Source organism: Papilio machaon, chromosome 10 (genome assembly GCF_912999745.1).
Source record: "Papilio machaon chromosome 10, ilPapMach1.1, whole genome shotgun sequence".
NCBI classification, from domain to species: Eukaryota; Metazoa; Arthropoda; class Insecta; order Lepidoptera; family Papilionidae; genus Papilio; species Papilio machaon.
Genome location: NC_059995.1, coordinates 8,351,527 through 8,373,786, shown reverse-complemented (window position 1 = coordinate 8,373,786; position 22,260 = coordinate 8,351,527). Strand labels below are relative to the sequence as shown.

Below are 22,260 nucleotides of genomic sequence, written 5' to 3'. Positions count from 1 at the left end.
AGTCTGTGATTACAGTGCTATAAAGATAAAATCGTTTAGATCGGTTTGTTATAATTTCTTATTTCCCTTGAATTCAACTAAACATAGTACAATTTTAAAGAAACTGTCTGCGGATATCTCGAAGTTATTACAGAACTCATCACATCCGTGTTATGACGCTAGTGAAGTCTGCAGAGACGTCGGTGATATAAAATTTCCTTCACTTTTATTCGAGTGGAATAAAAAGACGGTTAAGATTGCTGTCCAGTGCACACAGCTAGTTACTTGCGATATAAATAACTAGAAAAAGCTACATTTAAATCAAATCTATAACGCTCTCGTTACTTGTCTTACGATTTTCATTATTATTTTGTCTTGAACAGTAAATTTTTTTTATAATATGATCCATATAGGATTAAACCATAAACTATCCATTCCAAATTCTATGAGATCAACAAGATTGGTGAACAACCATCTCTACTATAAGTATTTAAAAATCAACGTTTAATTGACAAGGTAATTTCACGTCAGCTATATGTGACATGAAATAAAAATAACTATACATCTTTTTGGTGTAGCAAGATCTTATTCTAACAATTTTCAAGAGCAAACTGAAACGGCATTTAAACTTATTTTACGAGTTCCGCTCCTCAGCAGCGCCAGTGATGACAACTGCACTCGCTTCTGTCTCTCGGACATCGTAACTTTTACCGGTAACCATAAAATATTAACTGCATTATATTGGTAATTACTTAAGTCGTATAAAAGTTGTAGAAATAAATTGCCAATTACCACAATATCTAACTAATCATATGTAACTATGTATTAGGTCTGTACAGTCGCTTCCGATGGCTCTATTCCATCTACAAAAAAATTAATTCCTTTCCTCACCACTTTTGGTCAATTATAAAATGAAAAATGAGAAACAAGTCAGTTAATTGCATTTTCCTCCTGATTTTATTATTTAAATGAAACGATTCTCGCTTTAAGATGGTATACTGCTTATGAACGCGACTGTACTCTTTTATTCATTGCAAATGTGCAAAAATAATTCGCTTCCAGAAAGCTCCTGAGATGTATTTGCGTCAGGCTACACGTCACGTTTACACTTTTAATTCCTCCATTCCATCTTCAGTAATAAACTAATCGTTATTTACTTGTTACAATTTAAAATATCTCATAATTCCAATAAAAAGAAGTAAAAAAAAATAAAGCCAAACAGTGATTAATTAAAAATGAAACTACACAAACATTAATTATATTAAAATTGTTAGCATCGGAATTGTTCCCAATTCAGTAACAAGTCCGTTCTCTAGACTTTTCGCAGTTTCCAAGTCGTTACATTTAAACAACTCAAATTTGTAAACTGTCGTTAAATAAACATGGCTCCGGCAAAGCTAAATCGGAACCTGATTTTATAATATAAATATTAAGCTACTGCTAAATTAATTTATGATTTGGGATCTTGTGAAAGTACACCAAAACAATTGCTGTTTAACATTTATTACAGTACTAATTTGTTTCAAACTAATACGCAAGGTGGCGCCAAAGTGTCATCCGATATTTGTTTTTTACATCGATCGTCTTCTACGTATGGTTGGCGACAAGCAAGCAGACGGCCGTAAAAAATTAAGCCAAAACTTTAAGAAACCTTTATTCATTAAAACAAAAAAATATATATTTTTAATAAACAGTTTGTTACTCGCTCAGTATCTGTCTTGATTGTATAGAATACTAGCTGTCGCCCGCGACTCCGTCCGCGTGCAGTTAAAAAATGGGGGGGGGGGTGTATGAAAAATAGATGTTGGCCGATTCTCAGACCTACTGAATATGCTCACAAAATTTCATGAGAATAGGTCAAGCCGTTTCGGAGGAGTACGGGAACGAAAACTGTGACACGAGAATTTTATATATTAGATTTTGTACTCTATATTTTCAACATAGGTGGGCACAGTTAATCAAAAAGTTAACTTCGTTAATCGTTAATTCGTTAAATAAAAATTTAACTTCGTTAATCGTTAAAGCGTTTAATTTAAGAAAATTTAACGCAAGTTAAAGTTAACAGTTAAAGTTAATTTTTGTTTATATTACGAGTATAAGGCGCAAGCGGGAAATGGCCATATGAATAATCTCCGAATCGTATGGACCTATTTTGTCGAGACTTTCAATAGAACTTAGGCTATTTTTTTACTGCGCTTACGAAATCTCGGGCGATCGCTAATCCTATCTATAGTTTAGTTATATAATATACTAAAATATAATTTAGACAATAGGAGCGATGTACTAATGCCTGTACCATAATAATGACATAGCATGCACTAGTTACACACACTTATATACTACACTGACAATGATGGACAATTGACTTTTTCAGTCAATTTTTTTATCGACAATTCGACGTCACGGAATTAGAGAGCTAACTAAATTTAGACAACATAAATTTTCTATTAAACAGTAAGACATGTGATAATATTCAAAAGAAAACAATCAAAACTTTTGTGCAGTATTTACATTTATCTGTTACTATTTCCACCCGGATATTCATTTGCTCATACTCCAACAACTGAACATTTAATTTTATGTATAATTTGGTAATATTTTTTTATTTTATTTTAGCTAAGGGCCCACGAACAGACTTATCATTTTTCACGTACTTTTTATTTATTAATATAGATTTATTAATAAAACTTCTAACATCAGAGGAAACTTATTATAACTTTGATAAATAAACTATAAAACCAATCCAGTGATACATCTCAACGCATCAAACTATACAACTGAGATGCCTTCGATAACTTCTATCATCTAATGATCTATCGTCCGATCTATTGTTATATGTTAAATCAAGTTAAATTACTCTCAGTGTATTGAGCATAAGTTACACGACATAACGAAAACAACCGATCGCGGGTGATGTCTTCTCTCTTTCTTATCACCTATAAAATCGTTATAGTTAATTAGTAACAATATGTTTTGAATTATTTTCAACGACATTCGATTAATTTTAAAATAAACTTTCGATATACGTAAAAAAATCGATGTCTTTTTGTAAAGGTCACTTGTGGCGACATTTCATATATTAAATTTAGTATAACACAGTTTAACATTATTTCACTAACAATTATTTTATCTTTTTCCTCATTCTTTCTCGTTTTGTCGTATACTTTTTTTTGTAAACAAACAAATTATCTTCGCTATTGTCTTTGCGCAGCGCACGTGCATCCCCGACCATTAGAAGGGTTGGGGCCATAAATCCATTGAGTTCGTTATCGCATTCTCTGTGCGGCTGTCCATTTGATCCTTTGTTCATATTTTTGTTGTTGTTAAAATTATTTTTCGTAGAATATGAAGAAGCCCCAAAAAAACAAACGACGGTAATAAACACCTAAATCCCTTTTGTTTTTGAGGAACGTTTATTGCGTGCACATTTCGTCTTTCGAATTTTTAAATTTATTTTTCATTGTTTGTTTCTTATCTACGCAATGACAAAAAAATCCTATTTGTACGCTTTTTCAAATGAACCATAAACTATTTTTTTTTATGTTTTTTGTTGTCTTTAAACTCCAACATTAAAATAAACATTTTTGTCTGCAACAAAGTTTAGTTGTATTTTAGGTACGACGTTGAAGAGTAATGCACACTCGATTATTTTGATTGCTATTCAACGCAGAGTTTATCTTTTTTAATCGATTTTGCGTCTCACGTATAACAATTATTGTATTAAGAGTAAAGTGTTTTCGAACCTTATGTTGATTTTATAACAAAGTCTTGTTCTAAAAAAGTGATGTTAAATAAATGAAAACCAGTTTTAATGTGAATAAAATGTAATAGACTTTTCGAGATATTTGTGTAAATGTGAAATAATTATTAAACTTTGAAGGTGTCTAGCGCCTAAACTTCGCAATGTTTGATAGAGGTAAGTTTGTTTAAATCGTCACTATTTTCTAACAAGGATTGTAGTACTCTTTTGATCACGTCTATCCCGGCCGCTCGGTGTATTGTATAACATGCATCACACTCGCTCGTTCTCGTTCTCTCTCGTTCTCGTTCACCATTCGACTCGCCGACGATCCCCGAACATAGCCGAACTTACGAATGTAGCCTGTTGCATAATTTAAATAAAATGACAACACGTCAATAAGTGTCTATTGTAACAATTAACGGACTAAATTAACGGAAGTAGAATTTAACGGAAGTTAACAAGAGCGTTAACACTTTTTGAATTTAACTTAAAAGTTAATCCGTTAAGGAAAATGTTAACTTCGTTAATTAACGATTAACGGATTAACGAGTTAATGCCCACCTTTGATTTTCAATATCGTGACATTAATGTGAGACAGTTTCAAATAAACTGTAAATAGGTATTTCCCCTGTCTGTTCGGTATCGGTTTTTCCCACGGCCAACGACGTGCTATTCACAACAATATAAGAAACAATATCACTTCTCACAAATATAAAGTATAGCTTTTGCCCGCTACTTCGTCCGCGGATTAAAAAAAACCTTAGTAATCTTAGAGAAGTAGAATCTCTGCCAAATTTGTTTGAGATCCATTAAACCGTTTTGTAGATATATTCTAAAATCCATCCATCTATCCGTACATCCAAACATTCTCATTTATAATATTAGTATGGTAATTTAGAAGTATGATTTTAGGGAATTCATATTTTTTACTAACGTGTTCTTATTTTACTCGTCTTGTATAAATACCTATATAAAATTTATACCACAATGGAAATATAACTCTATGAAGATAGCAGTTAAAGTACTATGTTCATGACAATATTTATAATTTAACTAGGTGTTGCCCGCGATTCTGTCTGCGCGGCTTTTGAAAAAATAACTTTACACCCTATATGTTCTTCCAGATTATGGTCTACATCTGTGACAAATTTCATCAAGATCCGTTAAGTCGTAATGGAGATACCTTTTACATCCATCCATGTAAACTTTCGAATTTATAATCAGCAGCTCACGACCTATTCAGACTGCACTAGCGGGTGCGGTGGCGGGCGCGGGCGCTCGGGTCTTGGCGTCTGCGTATTCACAGTGGCGATCGAGCTAGGAGTGTCATTGCACATGTGATAGGTCATTCTCAAACTTTGCTACGTATTTAGAAGACATGGATGAAGATTTGTTTTTATTAATGGAAAATTCATACTTGAAATGGAAATTTCAATATATGAAGTTTGGCACACACGATTTAAATAAAGGAAGAGAAAATTTTGGAGAATTTTATGTATTATACGCTGATTTATTACTATTAAATGTTGCAGATGTTTGCTTTGCCAAATAGCAGTGCGATGTTGTATTGCAGATATAAATTCTTCAGTATTGATATCCATGACGATTGACGACGCTTCGGCGGGTGAATCAAAATGGTTTAGAACCACACGCGTAGTCGCCTAACAGACGCTATATCACTGTGAACGATACGGGCGGACTGAGCCATTAGAAACTCCCGCGCCACGCGCGCCCGCGCCCGCCTCATGAAGACGCGCAGCTCACGGGAGCACTGTGAACGCAAATGGCGTCTGCATACATTTTGATTTACACGCGCCCGCGCTAGCACCCGCGCCCGCCGGCACTCTGAAAGAGTACTCACTATACGTCCCCACTGAGGGGCTCGGAGCCTACCTAGGTAGATAGGTAGGTATTATATTAGCGACACAGCGACGGCAAGATGGTCGCTGAATATTTTACTAGTACTAAATAAATTTATTGTGTTCGAAAATTTGCCAATTATAACAAGTTGAGTTATGTTTAAGTTTATATATTTATACATTTGTATTCTAGAATATATAGGCAATTAGTATATAACCCGTACTTGTATACTTAACAAGAATATATATATGGTCATGTTGTAGATATTAAAATTGCACTTGACCCTTTTATCGTATGTTAGGTCGAAAGTGATTTAAAATGTACAATGGCGGAAATTCCCGGTGTTCCACTTAACGAAAATATGCCTTGCACCGTGCAACGAAACAAACTCCGCCCCCTTTTTACGGATAGCCAATGAGTTAGCAATGAGTTGCGCAAGCGACTGGATAATAGTAAAAACAATCAGTTGCGTACTGCTCTGCATCCCTGCGTGTTGTTACTGCCGCTGTCTTTGTTATGCGTTTTAAGTTTTACGACCTCTGCTTGTTTTTTGGACTTTTGTGATTTGTGCCTATTAGTGACCTCTGCTTGTTTTCCGGACTGATAGATCGCCTTACGTTTACCTGTGCTAGAACCCTGGACTTAATCTGTAATCATTTAACATAATGCCGCGTAATCTTCTTGCTGAAGAAAGAGAACGAATCATCGTTTTGCATCGGGAAGGTTTCAACATCTCTCAAATAGCGGATGAACTTAATGTTGCAGTAAGTAATATGTTTTTATAGACAATGAAACGTAATTGATTAGTTATAAATATGTAACTCAAAACTTTTGATTAATAAGAACTGTATTTATTACTTTGATTCATTGTAGGTTTTTTTTTTTGATTAGCGTTATTACTTTGAACACGTTTATATCTGCTTGCCACTTAGTGTTCTCTGATTGTTACAAGTTATCGTTCAAAAACTAAAAACTACATGTTTTTGAATATGCCATATTAGACTATATACTATATGTTTTTGGAAATAATGTAATAATAGATTGATAATATCGATTTTTAATTAAAAGCCATAATATCAGCAATTCCGTAAGTTCGTAATGTAAAGATTACACAGCGTAAATATTTCAAATTTATATGTGTATACAAATATATTTATAACCTTAGGTTTAGCTTAACCCAATGTAAATTATAACCGGCAACGCAAGGTAAATTAAAAAATCTTAAAAGAAAAAAATATCACAAACCACATTGACTTTTTTATATACTTAAACACTTCTTATCTAAAACTATTTTTTAGCCTAGACTTAATAACAAGACCTTTCTCTATTGTCTCATAATGGTTAAATATACAAATATCTGTTTATTTAGTTAACTTATTAAATCAATTTATAAACATATTATCTAAAATAAAAATCAGATGCAACAGTTGGAATTACAGATATATTACGTTACATATGTTTTAATTTTAATTTTTCTGTCTTTCGTTTAATATAAAAGTTATTTTACAGAGAGCTACAGTACGCCGGTGGGTGGAGCGCTACGAGAACGAAGGCTCGCTGTTAGATCGAGTACGAATCATGCCGTTGCGTGTTGCGCAGCAGCCCCAAATAAATCAGATGTTGCAACACTACTCCGAGCAGCCCTTCACTGCTACAAAAGTTTTTGCTCAAAAATTTGAGTGCTCGGTAAAAACCATTCGCAATTATCTACACAGAAACGGTGTCCATAATAGGACACTAGCTAAAAAAATTGCATTAACAGAAGAGCATCGCACCGCAAGACTACGTTTCGCTAGAGAGTTTAGAGATTTCGATTTTTCAAACGCCATATTTTCTGACGAAAAATGTTTTAAGTCCAATCAATGTGGACGTCAGAATTTATGGCGAGCAAATAATACAAGGTATGCTCCTCAAAATGTAATTTCAAATACCCAGTCGGGCAGAATAACAGTAAATATGTGGGGTTGGATGAGTTCCGCGGGACCCGGGGAGCATTTTGTAAAAACGATGTCAACCCAATAATACACTTTATAATTATTAACCATATTTATTATATAATAAAATGAATGAAATACGAATAAGCTTTTTATTTAAATCTAAATAAAGAAAACCTTAAAGGCCTTACCATTACCATTACTAACAAACTTAGTATGTAGTAACAGTTAAGCTTAATCATATGTCAACCTTTTATACTTTGACTCTTTGCTCGATCTTTAGCTTAAGTTCATCTTTAACTTTGGTCCGAAATTTTGTCCGCAGGGAATTGAGAAAAAAAGGTTGTTATTAAATTCTACATCTAGGCGGAATTTAATCGAGTTTCTTTAAGACATCTTTTGTAAATATCCATCCATCCAACCCAAAACTTTTTTAATTGAATGAATGAATTAGTGAGATTAAAGAATTAATTATTTTTGTTTTATTTTTATACTTAAAAATATGTATTTAATAAATTAAAGTATAAACGCGATGATGCGAATCACAGGATATCAATATTAATATTGTAATTTGCGCGCACATCTCTTAGCGTAAGTGTTCATTTTTTTACAACTAAACTAGTTGGAACATTTTTTGTGAATTCTAAAATCCCCCGGACAGATGGTAATTACAATTATTATTCTTATTGTTTAGGCTTAGCGCACCTGAGAGGCATTACGGGTGCTTCATTTTAAAATTGTTTATTGTTTTACGATAGCAGTTAGGACAAAACAACCGCACAAAAAATAAAAATCTCTTACAACTTCTTGTATACTTTTAATTTTATTCAGAATCATAACAAGTTGACAAACAACTACAGTTTATACTTTTTACAGATATTGACATGTTCTTAAATATTGTTTATCTTTTTTATATTTCCAGTTTTCGCAGCACATGTATGAAACACCTATTATGGCTATAGTTTGCACATTATCAAAGATTTTGATAATGTGCTGAAGACGCTGAATCTATGTTACTCACATTTTATGTATCATTCTTCAAAAACAACCTTTCTTTCCTCTTTAAAATGTTAATATTAAAGTAGAAATAAATGATTTGAAAAATAATTATATTTTTTACTTAACCAGGAGTCAATAACATAGTTTACTCACTGAAAATTTATAAACGCTTGCATTTATAGTTACAGTAAAATCTCACTATAATGATTTTTTTAATACTGAAATATATTTATATTAACTATTCAATGTTTACTTGGCATGCAATATTCATACAGTGGCAACCCGGCACGTTTATTTTATTCCTTGAATCGGTTGCACTTGGTAAAAAGCCGCCTCAACAGGTGCAAGTAGTAAATGCTTCTACAGTAAACAATGATACAAGCATGCCGCAGCAATAACAAGATAGTAATCTTTTGTTATTGCTGCGGCATTCTTCGAAAATTTTGCAAATATTTTTCTAAATAGTAATTTAGACTGTCATAAACTGCAAATAGCAAAATATTTTTCTTCGAACACCTATAATATTTTTTGTAGTCTATCCCGTAACAAAAACATCATAATCCGATCCGTATTCTAATGATCACACAGCCGTATAAAACATAATTTGTTGCATCTGATACCAAGGAGAAATGTTTCTTTGTAAAAGATTTTATTATCATTCAGCGGATTCGGCTGATCAGACACGATAGGCGGGTTTTAAGATAAAGGGTAACTGTCGTGATATCTAAATTGCAACATAAGTGCAATGTTAGAACAAAGTAAATGGGACTTTCTACGCGGAACGGAGAATCAAAAAAGGTTTCTCTTATATCATATCATATATTTTTCAATGTTATAGTATGGTATACATATCTTGGTTAAAGTAATCATTAAACATATTTTATTAATGACTTAAGACATTTTGAAAATATGTATCACCTTTTGATAGGCATGCGCTAATCATGGGCGATTATCAAGTCGTGAAATTATAAATTTAAATTATAAAGCTGCTGCGAGAGCGCTTATTATGATTTTGGTATTAATTGTTAGCGTGACAACATCAACAAGTGAGACGGCTCGATCAGTGAAATACCACAACCACACAGAAAAGAGTCTCTAAGTATGATTTTTTATTATATACTCGAATACTATCATTCCTTAACAAAATCAAACATATTCAAGTTTATTTTATAGCGTCTATTTAATGTTTTAAGCTCGTCGTTTCATTCGACATGACACATGTTATGTCACTAAAAATAATATAATTTAATTGAACTCAAATAAATTTATTAAATCAGGTTAAATTTTAAATCATAATTATGTTTCCAAGAAAGATAACACAAGGTAAATTATACAATATTATGTTGCTAAAATTATAAATATTTATTGTTATTTATAATTCTAAAACATACTTTAATTTTTTTAATTTATAATTATCATATGACTAAGTAAATAATGGTAGAAAAAAAATTAAAACTTCCGATGATTTACGTTGTTTATTTTAAAACAGAATAATTTTAAAATGAATTAATGGAGTCCGAAGTAACGCTGCTTTCGTTTCGAACGACAACAAAGAAAATAATATTTTTATTGAGTCTATTGTTACAACGCTGACCATTCACAGACCGGTTTCGAACATTAGAGTTAAAGGCTGCACCCTATTGGTTATTGTTTCCGCGTCGTAGTCTCAATGCGTACGAAACGTTTAAACGACTATAGCCCTAGAGGTGGAACACCGGGAAGGTTCGCGATTGTACATGTCACCGTATTAATTTAAATTCGTCACTTTTGACTTCCACTATGTAATAATCTGACGGAAAATTGTGTACTCTTAAATAATTTCAAATTGCGTTTTTATTGTACGATGTGTTTTACGGAGATTAAAAAATAATAATGTTTTTGTGTACGATTTTTTTTTTGTTTTTTTTTCTCATACTAACCTTAGCCTTCTTTGAATTAGTCAACACTATGATCTATAAACGCATATAAAATCAAATTATAAATACTCTAAATATATAAATATTATTTTATTTTAATTATATCTAAATTTGAAATTTAAGACTGGGTGTCCAATGTTATCATTTAATATTAGTTGTTAGTTGAACGATAGATGGCGTGCATCGTTTTTATAGATCGCGGTGTAAAGATTCGCGGAGGTGGATTGACCTCACTTCACGATTTAATTAAATTTGACTTCGCTGTACTATACCTCAGTGTTTTATTTAGTACTAACTCCACCAACTCCACTGAGAAGGAGACTTTTTGAGGCTGCTTTACACTGGGTTATTTGTAAATTTTTATGTAGGAATTTGTATTTTTTGCGTTGCATTATTAGCCAATATATACGCTTGCATGTTTTTATATTATATGTAACTTCTGTTGATAAAACAACACTCTGTATCTTTTCATTGTAGAACGATATCTTGCAGTAAGAGGTCTCATTTTCTTGTATATTTATATTTTGTTACATTATTTGTTACGATGTCAATCAAGATTGCGTTTATGTCATTCATAATGTTATATTGTATATTCGTTATAGGTAAGTTATGTGCGGTTAAATTGTTTTAAATTTCGGACCCATCGGGGGTCCATCTTCCGAAACTAGTCGGTGACGTCACCGGACGATCACACGTGAGTTAAGCCGTTCTTAAATAACTTATGTGCGGGATTGAGAACATGTATACACAAAATATGCATTTCATACATTTCCAAGTTTAGCAATAGTTATCTAGTGTGTTTTCTTCAGTTCTATAGACTAGAATCATATCATGAAAATAATTTAACTCGGTTGAAAGACCTCAACCTGATATTTGTTTTCTCGCGTGTTTAATATAGAGTAATGAAACGCTACCTTGCTTACTACAGACTGGTTTGTTATCAACATTGTTTATACTGACCGAGGACGTAACCGCTGTTAATGAACGCGCCCACATTATGTAAATACATTGACAATGTCTTGTGCATTTTTATAGAATCGAAAAAGTATCGCTATGACTATAAGTATGTCGAAGAAATTGATGGTTGGATAAAATTAAATTTATTTCCCGCAAAATGGCAAGAAGCTCGTCTCCGTTGTCATTTTGAAGGTGAGTTTTGTATAATTTATTTATATCTTAAGTTACTTTTTAACTATATTACGACAAAGCTCTTGTAAAATTATCACACACACTAAACTTCTGACTTTAAATTAAAAAGCTTTTGGTGAGCCTTTATCAGCGAATTTCCACCCTTAAATCGGCACCTTTTTTTTAAAGAATACTTGTTTCGAATAAATTTTACTGATGTGTTTATTATTGTTTTTGCCAGGCGCAGTGCTGGCGTCACCAGAGACTCCTGAGCTAGCGTCGATCTTAAAATCAATAGCGGCAGAGCGTTTCCCTTGTGGCGTGTACACAGGGGTTCACGCAACCTTCTCACCGGGAGATTACTTCTCTGTCGAAGGTATAAGACCCTTTGTAGTAACAGTCGTTTAGAGATATATCTCTAATCAAAAAGTCACAAATGTATTGAAGTATCATTAGCTTTCTTAACTTTTTAACATTCCAGGGACACCTATTGGAAGAATGCCTATTGAATGGGCTCCTAATGAACCAGACAATTACGAGGGTAAAGAAGATTGTATAATCCTACAAGGTAACGGCACCGCCGCTGATGTTAATTGCACGGACTTGTACCCCTACGTGTGCTACAGGAGTCAAGTCAGAAGTCCGGTAACATTGAATGAATGCGGCACCGTTGACTCGGGTAAGTTAACATTAATTTTATGTGCACTGTACATTGAAAAAGTTACCAATTTACATCATTAGAATCGATATATTTTGATAATTTTGTAAATTATTTTTCAAGTGATTTTTTATTTTAGAACTATTGACTGTCTAAATTAATTTTTAAGTTTATACTCTTTGTGGTAACCTTGAAGTCTGTAACGGTATTTTATTACCGAAACAAATAGTAACATCTTGCAGAATACCATTACGAAGCAAGAACCGGCTCCTGCTACAAGTTCCATACCGTGGGCAGGACCTGGTCACGCGCTTTCATGGCATGCGCGGCCGAGGGGGGCTATCTTGTTGTCATCAACGGCAACGTGGAGGCGACCGTGCTTGCTGAGCTGTTCGCAAAACATCCCGATTCGAAAATCGGCGCCAAAATAAAAGACGTATTACACATAGGTTTCCACAGCTGGGGAGAGAATGGCGCTTGGACGACCATCCATGGTTCGTTTGCATTATAGTTATTTAATTCTCACACTAGATGTCGCCCATAACTCTTTACGCAATCCTTCTCAGTTCCCTCATCAGCTTTGTATTATGATGAATGAATGTTTGACTAGTTGTTGTTGAATGACGACAATTAATATAGCTACAAGGTTAGAGAGAAGTTCATAAAATTCGTGTGGTAGAAAACTTTTACGTTGAGTATAACAGAGTTGACAGTGAGATTTGTTTGTATGTTTAGGACAATCTATTGAAGCGGCGGGCTACTCGAAGTTCGATAATGGTCAGCCTGACTCCCCGCATGTGACAATGTGCGGAGGCATGTTTAGGAAAGGAACCCTAGACGACTTTGACTGCGGGGAGACGGCGCCTTTTATCTGTGAAAAATCCCCAGACAGTCTATACGAAAATACAAAGATATTTGGATGAACTCCTAATAAATTAAAAAAAAATTAAATTATATACCTTTCGTATTGACATTGTTCATTCAAATAAATATTTGGTAAATTCTGTATTGTTTTATTTTCTACCCCGTTCATAATAGACATCCCCACTCTCCATTTAAATCACTCCGCCATATTGTAGTCTCCTATTTTCACGAGTAGCAAAATGTGTAGAGGCAGGTTTTTATCCGTTTTGTGGCTTATCACAACATAGAGCCCAAACAGTGTCCACGAAAAATGTTATCTTACAAGATTTATAGATAAAGGTATTAATCACGTGGGCACCACATACTTGCGGTTGGCTGCGGTACATAAATAGCACCGGGAATTAATTCCCTGCAGACACACGCGGATACATTGTATTGTTAACCCGACATTATTATAATTAAGATAATAATTGGCATTTCAACAACGGAACGATGGGCTTTTTCCATCATGTGTAATTTTTTCAGAATTTCAGCCAACAAATGTGTACACTAGAGAGGTTAATGAAATTCATCATGCGTTTTATAACATGCTCATATAAAAAGCACCTTACATTACAAAAAGAAAAGAGAAAAGCTTCAATTCACTCAATTGTATTCAACTCACGCGGCCGCAGGCGCAGAAAAATCCTTTTCTTTTAATCTGTGTGGTTACGGTAATGTTATATTTTTGTTCCGTAAACAAGGCTGTCGTGTCTGCGTATATATCCATCTATGTAATCAGGCAGCGCACCGGCAAAAAATTGAGATAAAATACAGTTTCATGTAAATTTGTAATCGCGTAAAAAAGACAAATGACGCACAGCACTCGAGGAATTATCGCATCGTGTCGGTCGACCTCACATCGGCGGGTCATCATAAATTATTCTCAATCGTGTATTATAGAGAAGCAAACAGTTCCCGCAGCGTGAGCACTCGGTGCGATGTACACTACGCTTGTCTATTTTATTTTTGTGTCCGGCGTCACGTCTTTCTCGACGACTCTCAACTTGAGCGACTTTTTCGCCGACCAGTCGCACAACTTCATAAACTTCCTCGAAGAGCGCGGCAACGAAATGGAAGACGCTTTCTCATCGAGCTATGCGCGCGCAATGAAAATGAAAAACTCCTTCGATAACTACGTGGAGGAGCAGCAGAACAAAATCAGCACGGAGATAAACAGCTACATAGAGAACGTGAAGGACCGCGGCCTGCAGATCGCCAACTCGTTCTCCTACGTGCCGACGCAGGACGCGGCCTCCGCCCTGCCTGTCCCTGACGCCGCGCTCACCGTGCCCGCTCGCGTCACGCGCCTCGGATACAGCTGCGAGACACATACAGTCATATCTCAGGGATACGTCTTGAACTTGCACAGGATTCCGCACTCAAAGGGCGGTGGCAACATTTCTTCGAAGACAGTGCTGCTCCAGCACGGTCTGTTTGCGAGCTCCGCGGACTGGATATTGAACGGGCCGGACAAGGCACTGGCGTATGTGCTGGCCGACGGGGGCTACGATGTCTGGATGTCGAATGTCAGAGGCAACGTGTACTCCACCGAGCACGCCTCGCTCAAAAGGAATACTAAGTCGTATTGGAATTTTTCGTGGCACGACATCGCGCTGTACGATATTCCCGCCATTATTGACTACATAATGAAGCTTAAAGGAGAAGATGCGAAGATTACATACATCGGCCACTCGATGGGTACCACCATTCTGTTTGCAATGTTAACTCTGCGACCGGAGTACAATAGACTGCTGACGGCGGGGTACGCGTTGGCACCGGTCGCCTTCATGTCGGACTTAAAGTCACCTATAAAGGCTCTTGCGCCGCTTGCCAGCAATGTGGCGCGCATGGAGATGATGTACGGTTCTCATGAATTTCTTCCTAAAAACTCTATGTTTGGGAAGCTTGTCACTTCATGCAATAATGAGTACGTGGACAACAAACTTTGTAGGAACGCTATCTTCCAAATTTGCGGCGATAATGAGAAACAATACAACGAAACGTTGCTGCCTGTTTTCTTGGCACATTTCGGTGCAGGGACCTCATGGAAGACGATTGTGCACTACGCCCAGGAAATAATGGCCAAGGGGAGGTTTCAATTTTTTGACCTCGGCCCTTGGAACAATAAAAGGATTTATGGCACGGAAAATCCCCCTGAATATGACTTGAGTAAAATAACTTTACCTATAAAATTATTCTGGGCTCAAAATGATTTGCTGTCAACGGAGAAAGACGTAAAAAATCTGCAAGAGCGACTGCCGGCGACGACGGACATCTATCTAGTACCAGACCCTAAGTTCAACCACTTGGACTATCTGTGGGCGATCGATGCGCCATCTTTGCTTAACAGTGAAATAATAACGTCCCTGCAAAACTCGTTTGAAAATTTTCCAAACAATTAAGTTTATTTTTTACATATTTATTTTATTTATTTCTTACTTAGCGCGATACGTTAACTGGCTCGAGTATCGAATTACACCGAAATAAGAAAAAATGTTTATGCATGTACATTAATTTGTAAAATTTAATGTTAGTATTATGAATTAAATAACTATAATTTATATATTTTTTACAATAACACTAATTGACAAGCACTTTCTTTGAATAAATGAAAATGCTAATATATTTATCTAACTTCATGTTTTTTTTTTAAATAACAAATAGCTTTTAGAACCGGTAAAAAACTCAATATTAATGGCAACATTATTCGCTTTCAACTGATATATTTCTTTGTTTTCTAAAAGCTTACATACAAAAGGCGTGTGCTATAGATTATTTCGTTTCACGCCATCAACAATGTTCATTTTTTTCTGTTGAATTCTGAATCATCAGTTGTGTTTATATTTCAGTATTCACTAGATGTCACCCGCGACTCCGTCCATGCAGAATTAAAAAAACGTATTAAGTAGCTTATGTGTTCTTCCAGACTATGTTCTATATCTGTACCAAATTTCATCAAGATCCATTGAGACGTTCCGGAGATAACTTCGAACAAACATCCATCCATCTAAACATTCGCATTTATATTATTAGTAAAACTGATGTTTTTATCTTAGGTAAAATAAAACGAAACGAGAAAGGAGATAAAATACGTTTATTTCTTAAAATTTGTCAATAATATATAGACAGATAGATACGAGAGTATCACTGCATCTGTACACCGAATGCGGGACAACAACAAACTAAATGGTCACCGCGTCGTTGCGCACGCGGGGGCGGAAAGAGACCTTACGCCCCCGACTTAAAGTCGACATTGCCTCGCCCCCACCCCGCCCCCGCCCCCGCCACACGCCCCCCTGCGCACACGCAACACAATCTATGCGGCATTTTCAATGCCACAATAAGCAACTACTGAAAAAATATCGCCCGGACTCGAAACTTATCTAAACAAATTCTTTCAGCCGATACGTTTCGATATACACGCAAGCCTGTCTTTACACCATTCTCATCTTTGTAGTAAGCGTTTTAAAGACGATTATCGCTTGATGTAAATTATAATTTACCTAACAAAAAATCGTCAAAAAATGTTTTAAATTTACTTTAAAATCGTTATTAAATATCAAGTTTATTTATCTAAATTTATTCATTTTACTAAGTATATAATTTAATATTTTTTTTTCAAACACGTAAACAATCAAGCGATACAGTTTTCAAAACGCATAACAAAAAAAATATTATCACCGTCAAAATCCATATTTCCGTATACATAAATAAATTTAAACAACTGAGATTCATTTGCCGGGGGAATGTTCATAAAATATTTACAAATTATACATGTATCGTAAAGAAAAAACTTTAATCGAAAAACATACCAGATTTTTTTTACTTGCAATATTTATGAAGGGAGAAAAAACATAACAAAATGGCAGACGGGACATTTAAAATTAAAAAAAAAAAATACATTATATATTCGATTTTGACGGAGATAAATCTGTGGTCATATATCATACAATGATAAATACGCAAAAAAAAATGCTCTATAATTTGGTCACATATACATTTTCTTAGTTAAAAAAAAAAATCATACATCGAGTGTTTTATATTTTAATAGTGCTTTCAATATTTCTTAATAATTTAATCCTGTAAAACAGGGATCCCCAAACTATTTTGAACAAGTGACCCCCTTTTCCAAAATGAACGGTTACCACAGACCCCCTATAGTCAAATTATCTACTTTTAAGATAAATTATTGTTACTATTATTATTTTTCATTCTGAATTAGGTCAATAGAATAATACAGAGTCAGAAATAGCAATGCTTTAAGTTCAACATCGACCCCATGGGTGTCAATATCGACCCCATTGGAAATCCCTGCTGTAAATTAATGAAATTGAATTTATCATATCTGAGCTATGGCCACAGAATTATAAGTTGTAAGACAGTTCATACAATTCATACTAAAGCCTCTCACTATATATAATTCACATATTAAATGCTAAGATATATATCTAAGGTGCAGCACTCACGTGCTATTTGCACTATCTACTATATAACATACAACTACTAGTTATATTTATAATAATATTAAACTTTTCGTATTATTTATATTTTTTTTTACATCTAAACCGACGACTGTTAACAAAAAACAAGACAATTCCATCTCCCGCTGCACAACACCAAACTCACAAAACTGTGTCATATTTGTTACATTGCAACAAATATTCACAAAGAAAAAAAACATATAATTCATTTTTAAATGATAAATTATAATCAAAAATTCTAGTAATGTTGTTTTATTTAAAAAAAAATTATTGCACATTATGACGTTCACAATTCTTCCAAACTTTTGGTAGGTTAGCTGAAATTTGATCGATAAATCTTAAAATAAAGCTTAATATGAAATTTATAAACTAGATTATAAAATTATAGAACCATTTATTTTCTTGTAGCTTTGAAAGCGAACATATTCTGATGACAATTTGGTTTTCAAACTTTTTAGACAATAAATGACGGGACTCGGACATTACAGCAGCAAAAAATTATATCAATATATCGATGGATCCTATTTATAAGGGTCAAAGTAACAATTGATTTTTACTTTTTTTTAAGTTAAAAGTTATCTCTTAGTCTTGTTCAGTGTTTCTCAAAGTGGGCGATAACGCCCCCTTGGAGGCATTTGAAACCTAGGAGGGGGCGATAAGGGTCCCAAAAAATGGGGGGTATTGAAATTAATTAAAGTAATGAAATTGTGGTTTTTAAGTTTAAGGGTTGAATAAAAATTAGGGGGCTCTGAAATATAATTGATTTTCAAATGGGGCGGTGAAAGAAAATAAGTTTGACAATCACTGGTCTAGGTAATAACATGTACTAAACACAAATACACATTTACAGGTTTAAATGTAATTTTTTGTTAAAGTAAAAGAACTATGCGGATTTTCATATGTGGTTGAAACTTTGAGAGCCTCTCCTGTAAAGTTGTCAATTTTTACATTGACCCTTATTCGTAAGAGCCATTGATACATAAATAGAAAAATTATTGATCTTTAAATGTATAAACAATACATATATTACATCGAATTTAAAAAAAACTAACTAATATTTTTGATTGAAAAAAAAAAATTCAGTTACTTTTTTCCTTCGAAATTAACATTTACTTGAAAGTCGTACAAGTAAACGATCAAATCAAATTTTGTTGCTAATAAATACAAAAAAAAACTGAATTTTTAACAGAAATGAAAAAAAAATACCGATGCAATCTAGATTATGTTCATAAATCTGTCATTTTGAGCATTTAAATATAACTAACTAGATAAATATAGTGACAAACTAAAGGAACATATTGTATTACATAACTCATACAACACTTACAGTCACAAATTGAACCTTTGTGATACCCACATTGTATGATGCCATGCAAATATCAATCTTAAGTATATAGAAATAACGACTATTTCTGTTTAAGCATTTAACTCGAATCATTAAACCGACATATGGAAAATACTTGTTTAACCTATCGGGTAACAAGAGTAAAGTTAGTACATTTCATTATATATTATATATTATGCTTATATATAAATATTTGTATATATTAATAGAATTAAAAAAGTTATGCAGTATGTTTCAAAATACATTGTTTCATTTTTAAATATCTTATTCGAGATTATTGTGTTTTCTCCTAATTTAATCTATATTTTACACGCCTTTATTTGTTTTATTATTAAATATGTAATTAATCCAAAGACTAAATGTGAAGATTTAGTTTATCTAAGTCTCTACTCTAGTTTTTTTTCGTCTATGATATTTGTCTATGTAGACTGAAAATTAACATAGTCCTAGAATGCATAAATTTGACTAAATTCTTGATGAATTTTGTTAGTTAAATTAACGTTGGTCTTACGAATATCGACCAACTATAGATGAAGTTGGTCCAAATAAGCTCTCATAAAAAATAAAACTTCTATCTTTGACCAACAAAATATTTCTACAGAGCTGCCTTGCTCCTTTTAGTCCTGAGTTCTATCCGTCATTAATATTCCAAAAGAACCTAATTTTTTTTAATTAATTCAAAGCAATGCAATTGAAAAACTTATTATTGTGAATATTTCTCCTTTTATCAGAAATCTAAATGTCATTTTTTTTTTTTATAAATAATGTCAAACTGACATTTTATCACCTGTCAAAGAGTTTGATAGTAAAACATGAATGTCCAATAGATTTCAATACTTTATTTTGACGTCAAAAACATTTTTTTTTTTTTTGGAAAACATTTGTAAACTTAATGTAACAACATTACATTTACATATACAAGGTCCGGTTCCATTTTGGATTAATAAATAATACCTTTATTAGGTAAATATTATTTCAATATATAAAGGTACAGTCAGCCTCAAAAATATAGACAGGTATCCCAACAAAATGTATGAACAGATCACAACTCTTATCCAAAGCGGATAAAAATTTAAAAGCATTATTGTACTTATAAACATAAGTTGGTAAGATTTAAACAAAATAATACCATATTACACTTTGAATAAAGCTCATTTTACTTTAAACATACTCTAATCTACTGTATACTCGGGTTAAATTAAAATATTTTTCAAGCTGACTATACAATGACTAACAGAAAAAAAAAAGTCCATCTCATGACACCCGGACCGAGGTGACAACGCTGGAGCCCAATTTACAAACTAAAAAAAAAAAACCGACAGAAAAACGAGGAAATGCGCCAATGCATTGCTTAAACTTAAATGTACCACTCGTAACAACACTTTATTCTTAGCACTGTAGAGTTCAATATTCGCCGCTGTCAATTTATTGCTTACTGTTACACTCGCCGTCGTCCGGTGACGTCACTGGTGTCCGGCCGGCTGTGCGTCCGGAGATCCGGACGTGGATACCGGACGCGTGATAGGAGACAGGTCAGGTGAGACGCGGCGGGTGTTGGCCGGCGGGGCGTCAATACGCGCGCCTGTCCTCCATGTCTGACAGCTGGAAGTCAACATTATATACATCATCATCAGCTCTCTATACGTCCCCACTGAGGCGCTCGGAGCCTACCCCAAGTTAGGGGTGACTAGGACATAGTCAACCACGCTGACCAAGTGAGGGTTGACTTCACACATATCATTGAATTTCTTCTCAGATATGTGCAGCATCACGATGTTTTCCTTCATCGTAAGAACGTCAGATAAATGTACATATGTAAATCGAAAAACACATTGGTACATGGCGGGATTCGAACCCAGGACCTGCAGATTGCAAGTCAAGTGCTTAACCCCTGAGCCACCGACGCTTTCATTACATACAATTACAACATTTTTCTTTTATAAGAAGTAAACAAAACTACAACGTCAAGGACATCTGTAATACCAGAAGAACTTTGAGAAAGAAATAGGCTCACATCTTGAATAACCCTAACTCTTATTAGTTTATTGGTTACTAGAAAACCGCACGGTTGTGAATTGCCAGCCATCTTGATTGTATAAGTACCTAGTGGTCTGTTATGACAAAACCCATAAAAAACCACTATTTGAAAACTCGGTTCTTTGAGACTAGTATAGCTTGGACTAGTTAGTTTGACTCAGTCATATATATATAAATAACTAGCTTTTACCCGCGAGTTCGTCGGCGCTGAATAAAAAAAATACACACAAGATAAAAAAGTTCCTATGTCCGTCTCCTAGTTCTAAGCTACCTTCCCATCAATTTTCAGCTAAATCAGTTCGACCGATCTTGAGTTATAAATAGTGTAGCTAAAACGACTTTCTTCTATATATATAGATTATAATATTAGTAAGGATTTCAATTTCAGTATACAGTCAAACCTTGATAAAAGGACCGCCATATTTCTCTCACTTGCATACATTACTCTCTTATGGAAGTCTTCGTTTAACCAGATTCGACTGTAACTGTTAAAAGTATTTAAGTAGTAGTGCACATACATGGTGGTGCTTGGCGCGCTTGTGGGGGGGGTCGTCGGGCGCCTCCTCGATGACCAGCTCTCCGCCGAGCGCCGCACACCCCTCCTCACCACCACCGTAACTACCACTGCAAATATAACAAACGTAACTTATGTTAACATATAATAACTTTAAATAACTTGATCCAAGAATAGTATAACATTTAAATAAAATGTATAAAAGTGGTTAAAATAATTAAGTAAATTAAAAAAAAAATATTTACTCAAATAGTAAAAAAAGAAGATAAAAATCGACAGAAATAATTATATTGTAAGTATATAAGAAGCATAGTTTTAAGTCAGAAGGAGGACGTGAAGTGGGAGAAATAAAGAAGGAAGTACTGACGAGTAGTAGGGGGAGTGGTGCAGCAGCACTGCGGGGGGCGCCTCCTCCTCCTGCAGCGACACCAGCCCCCCCGCGCCGCGCCCCACCACGTACTTCTCTGTAACATAACGTACAATATTTAACATTCTTCATTCTACAATGAGAGGCTCTAGCCACACCCTGAATTAGGGGTGACTAAGCCATAATCAACCCTCAAGTGGCTGGCCAAGTGCTGGTACACTTCAAACATATATTTTATTACATCATACGTAAATCGTAATTGGTTCATGTCGAGATTCAAACCCAGGACCTATAGATTACAAAGTCAAGTTTTAACTTCTGAGCCACCGACGTCCTAAGTATCTTTAAGTAATATAAAAAAAATGAAAAATATTCATAATTGGTAAACAAACAT

At 34.3% G+C, this 22,260-nt stretch overlaps 3 protein-coding genes across 3 annotated transcripts in view; 2 read left to right on the top strand and 1 right to left on the bottom strand.

Moving 5' to 3' along the window:
- The first annotated feature begins 10,943 nt into the window (after positions 1-10,943).
- LOC106721393 lies at positions 10,944-13,153 on the top strand. Its single transcript, XM_045679548.1, has 6 exons — positions 10,944-11,032; positions 11,466-11,579; positions 11,800-11,934; positions 12,040-12,237; positions 12,459-12,710; positions 12,952-13,153. Exons 1-6 carry the CDS (start codon positions 10,975-10,977, stop codon positions 13,137-13,139), a joined length of 945 nt encoding a protein of 314 aa, XP_045535504.1. The 5' UTR covers positions 10,944-10,974; the 3' UTR covers positions 13,140-13,153.
- A 412-nt stretch (positions 13,154-13,565) lies between these two features.
- Positions 13,566-15,597, top strand: LOC106721391 (lipase 3). Its single transcript, XM_014516313.2, has one exon. It carries the CDS (start codon positions 14,061-14,063, stop codon positions 15,522-15,524), a length of 1,464 nt encoding a protein of 487 aa, XP_014371799.2. The 5' UTR covers positions 13,566-14,060; the 3' UTR covers positions 15,525-15,597.
- A 4,519-nt stretch (positions 15,598-20,116) lies between these two features.
- Positions 20,117-22,260, bottom strand: part of LOC106721377 (forkhead box protein K2) — a 37,514-nt gene continuing 35,370 nt past the window's right edge. Inside the window, exons 10-12 of the mRNA XM_045679675.1 lie at positions 21,867-21,963; positions 21,504-21,609; positions 20,117-20,550 (exon numbers count right to left, since the gene is read on the bottom strand). Of these exons, the coding sequence (XP_045535631.1) occupies positions 20,518-20,550; positions 21,504-21,609; positions 21,867-21,963 (236 nt within the window). The 3' untranslated portion in view covers positions 20,117-20,517. The remainder of the gene's footprint in view (positions 20,551-21,503; positions 21,610-21,866; positions 21,964-22,260) is intronic.

Bases quoted from the DNA above. Each gene is read 5' to 3' on its own strand.
- LOC106721393 (XM_045679548.1), top strand. From the start codon at position 10,975: ATGTCAATCAAGATTGCGTTTATGTCATTCATAATGTTATATTGTATA. The intron at 11,033-11,465 runs GTAAGTTATGTG...GCATTTTTATAG, and splicing joins ATATTGTATATTCGTTATAG to AATCGAAAAAGTATCGCTAT. The intron at 11,935-12,039 runs GTATAAGACCCT...TTAACATTCCAG, and splicing joins AGATTACTTCTCTGTCGAAG to GGACACCTATTGGAAGAATG.
- LOC106721391 (XM_014516313.2), top strand. From the start codon at position 14,061: ATGTACACTACGCTTGTCTATTTTATTTTTGTGTCCGGCGTCACGTCT.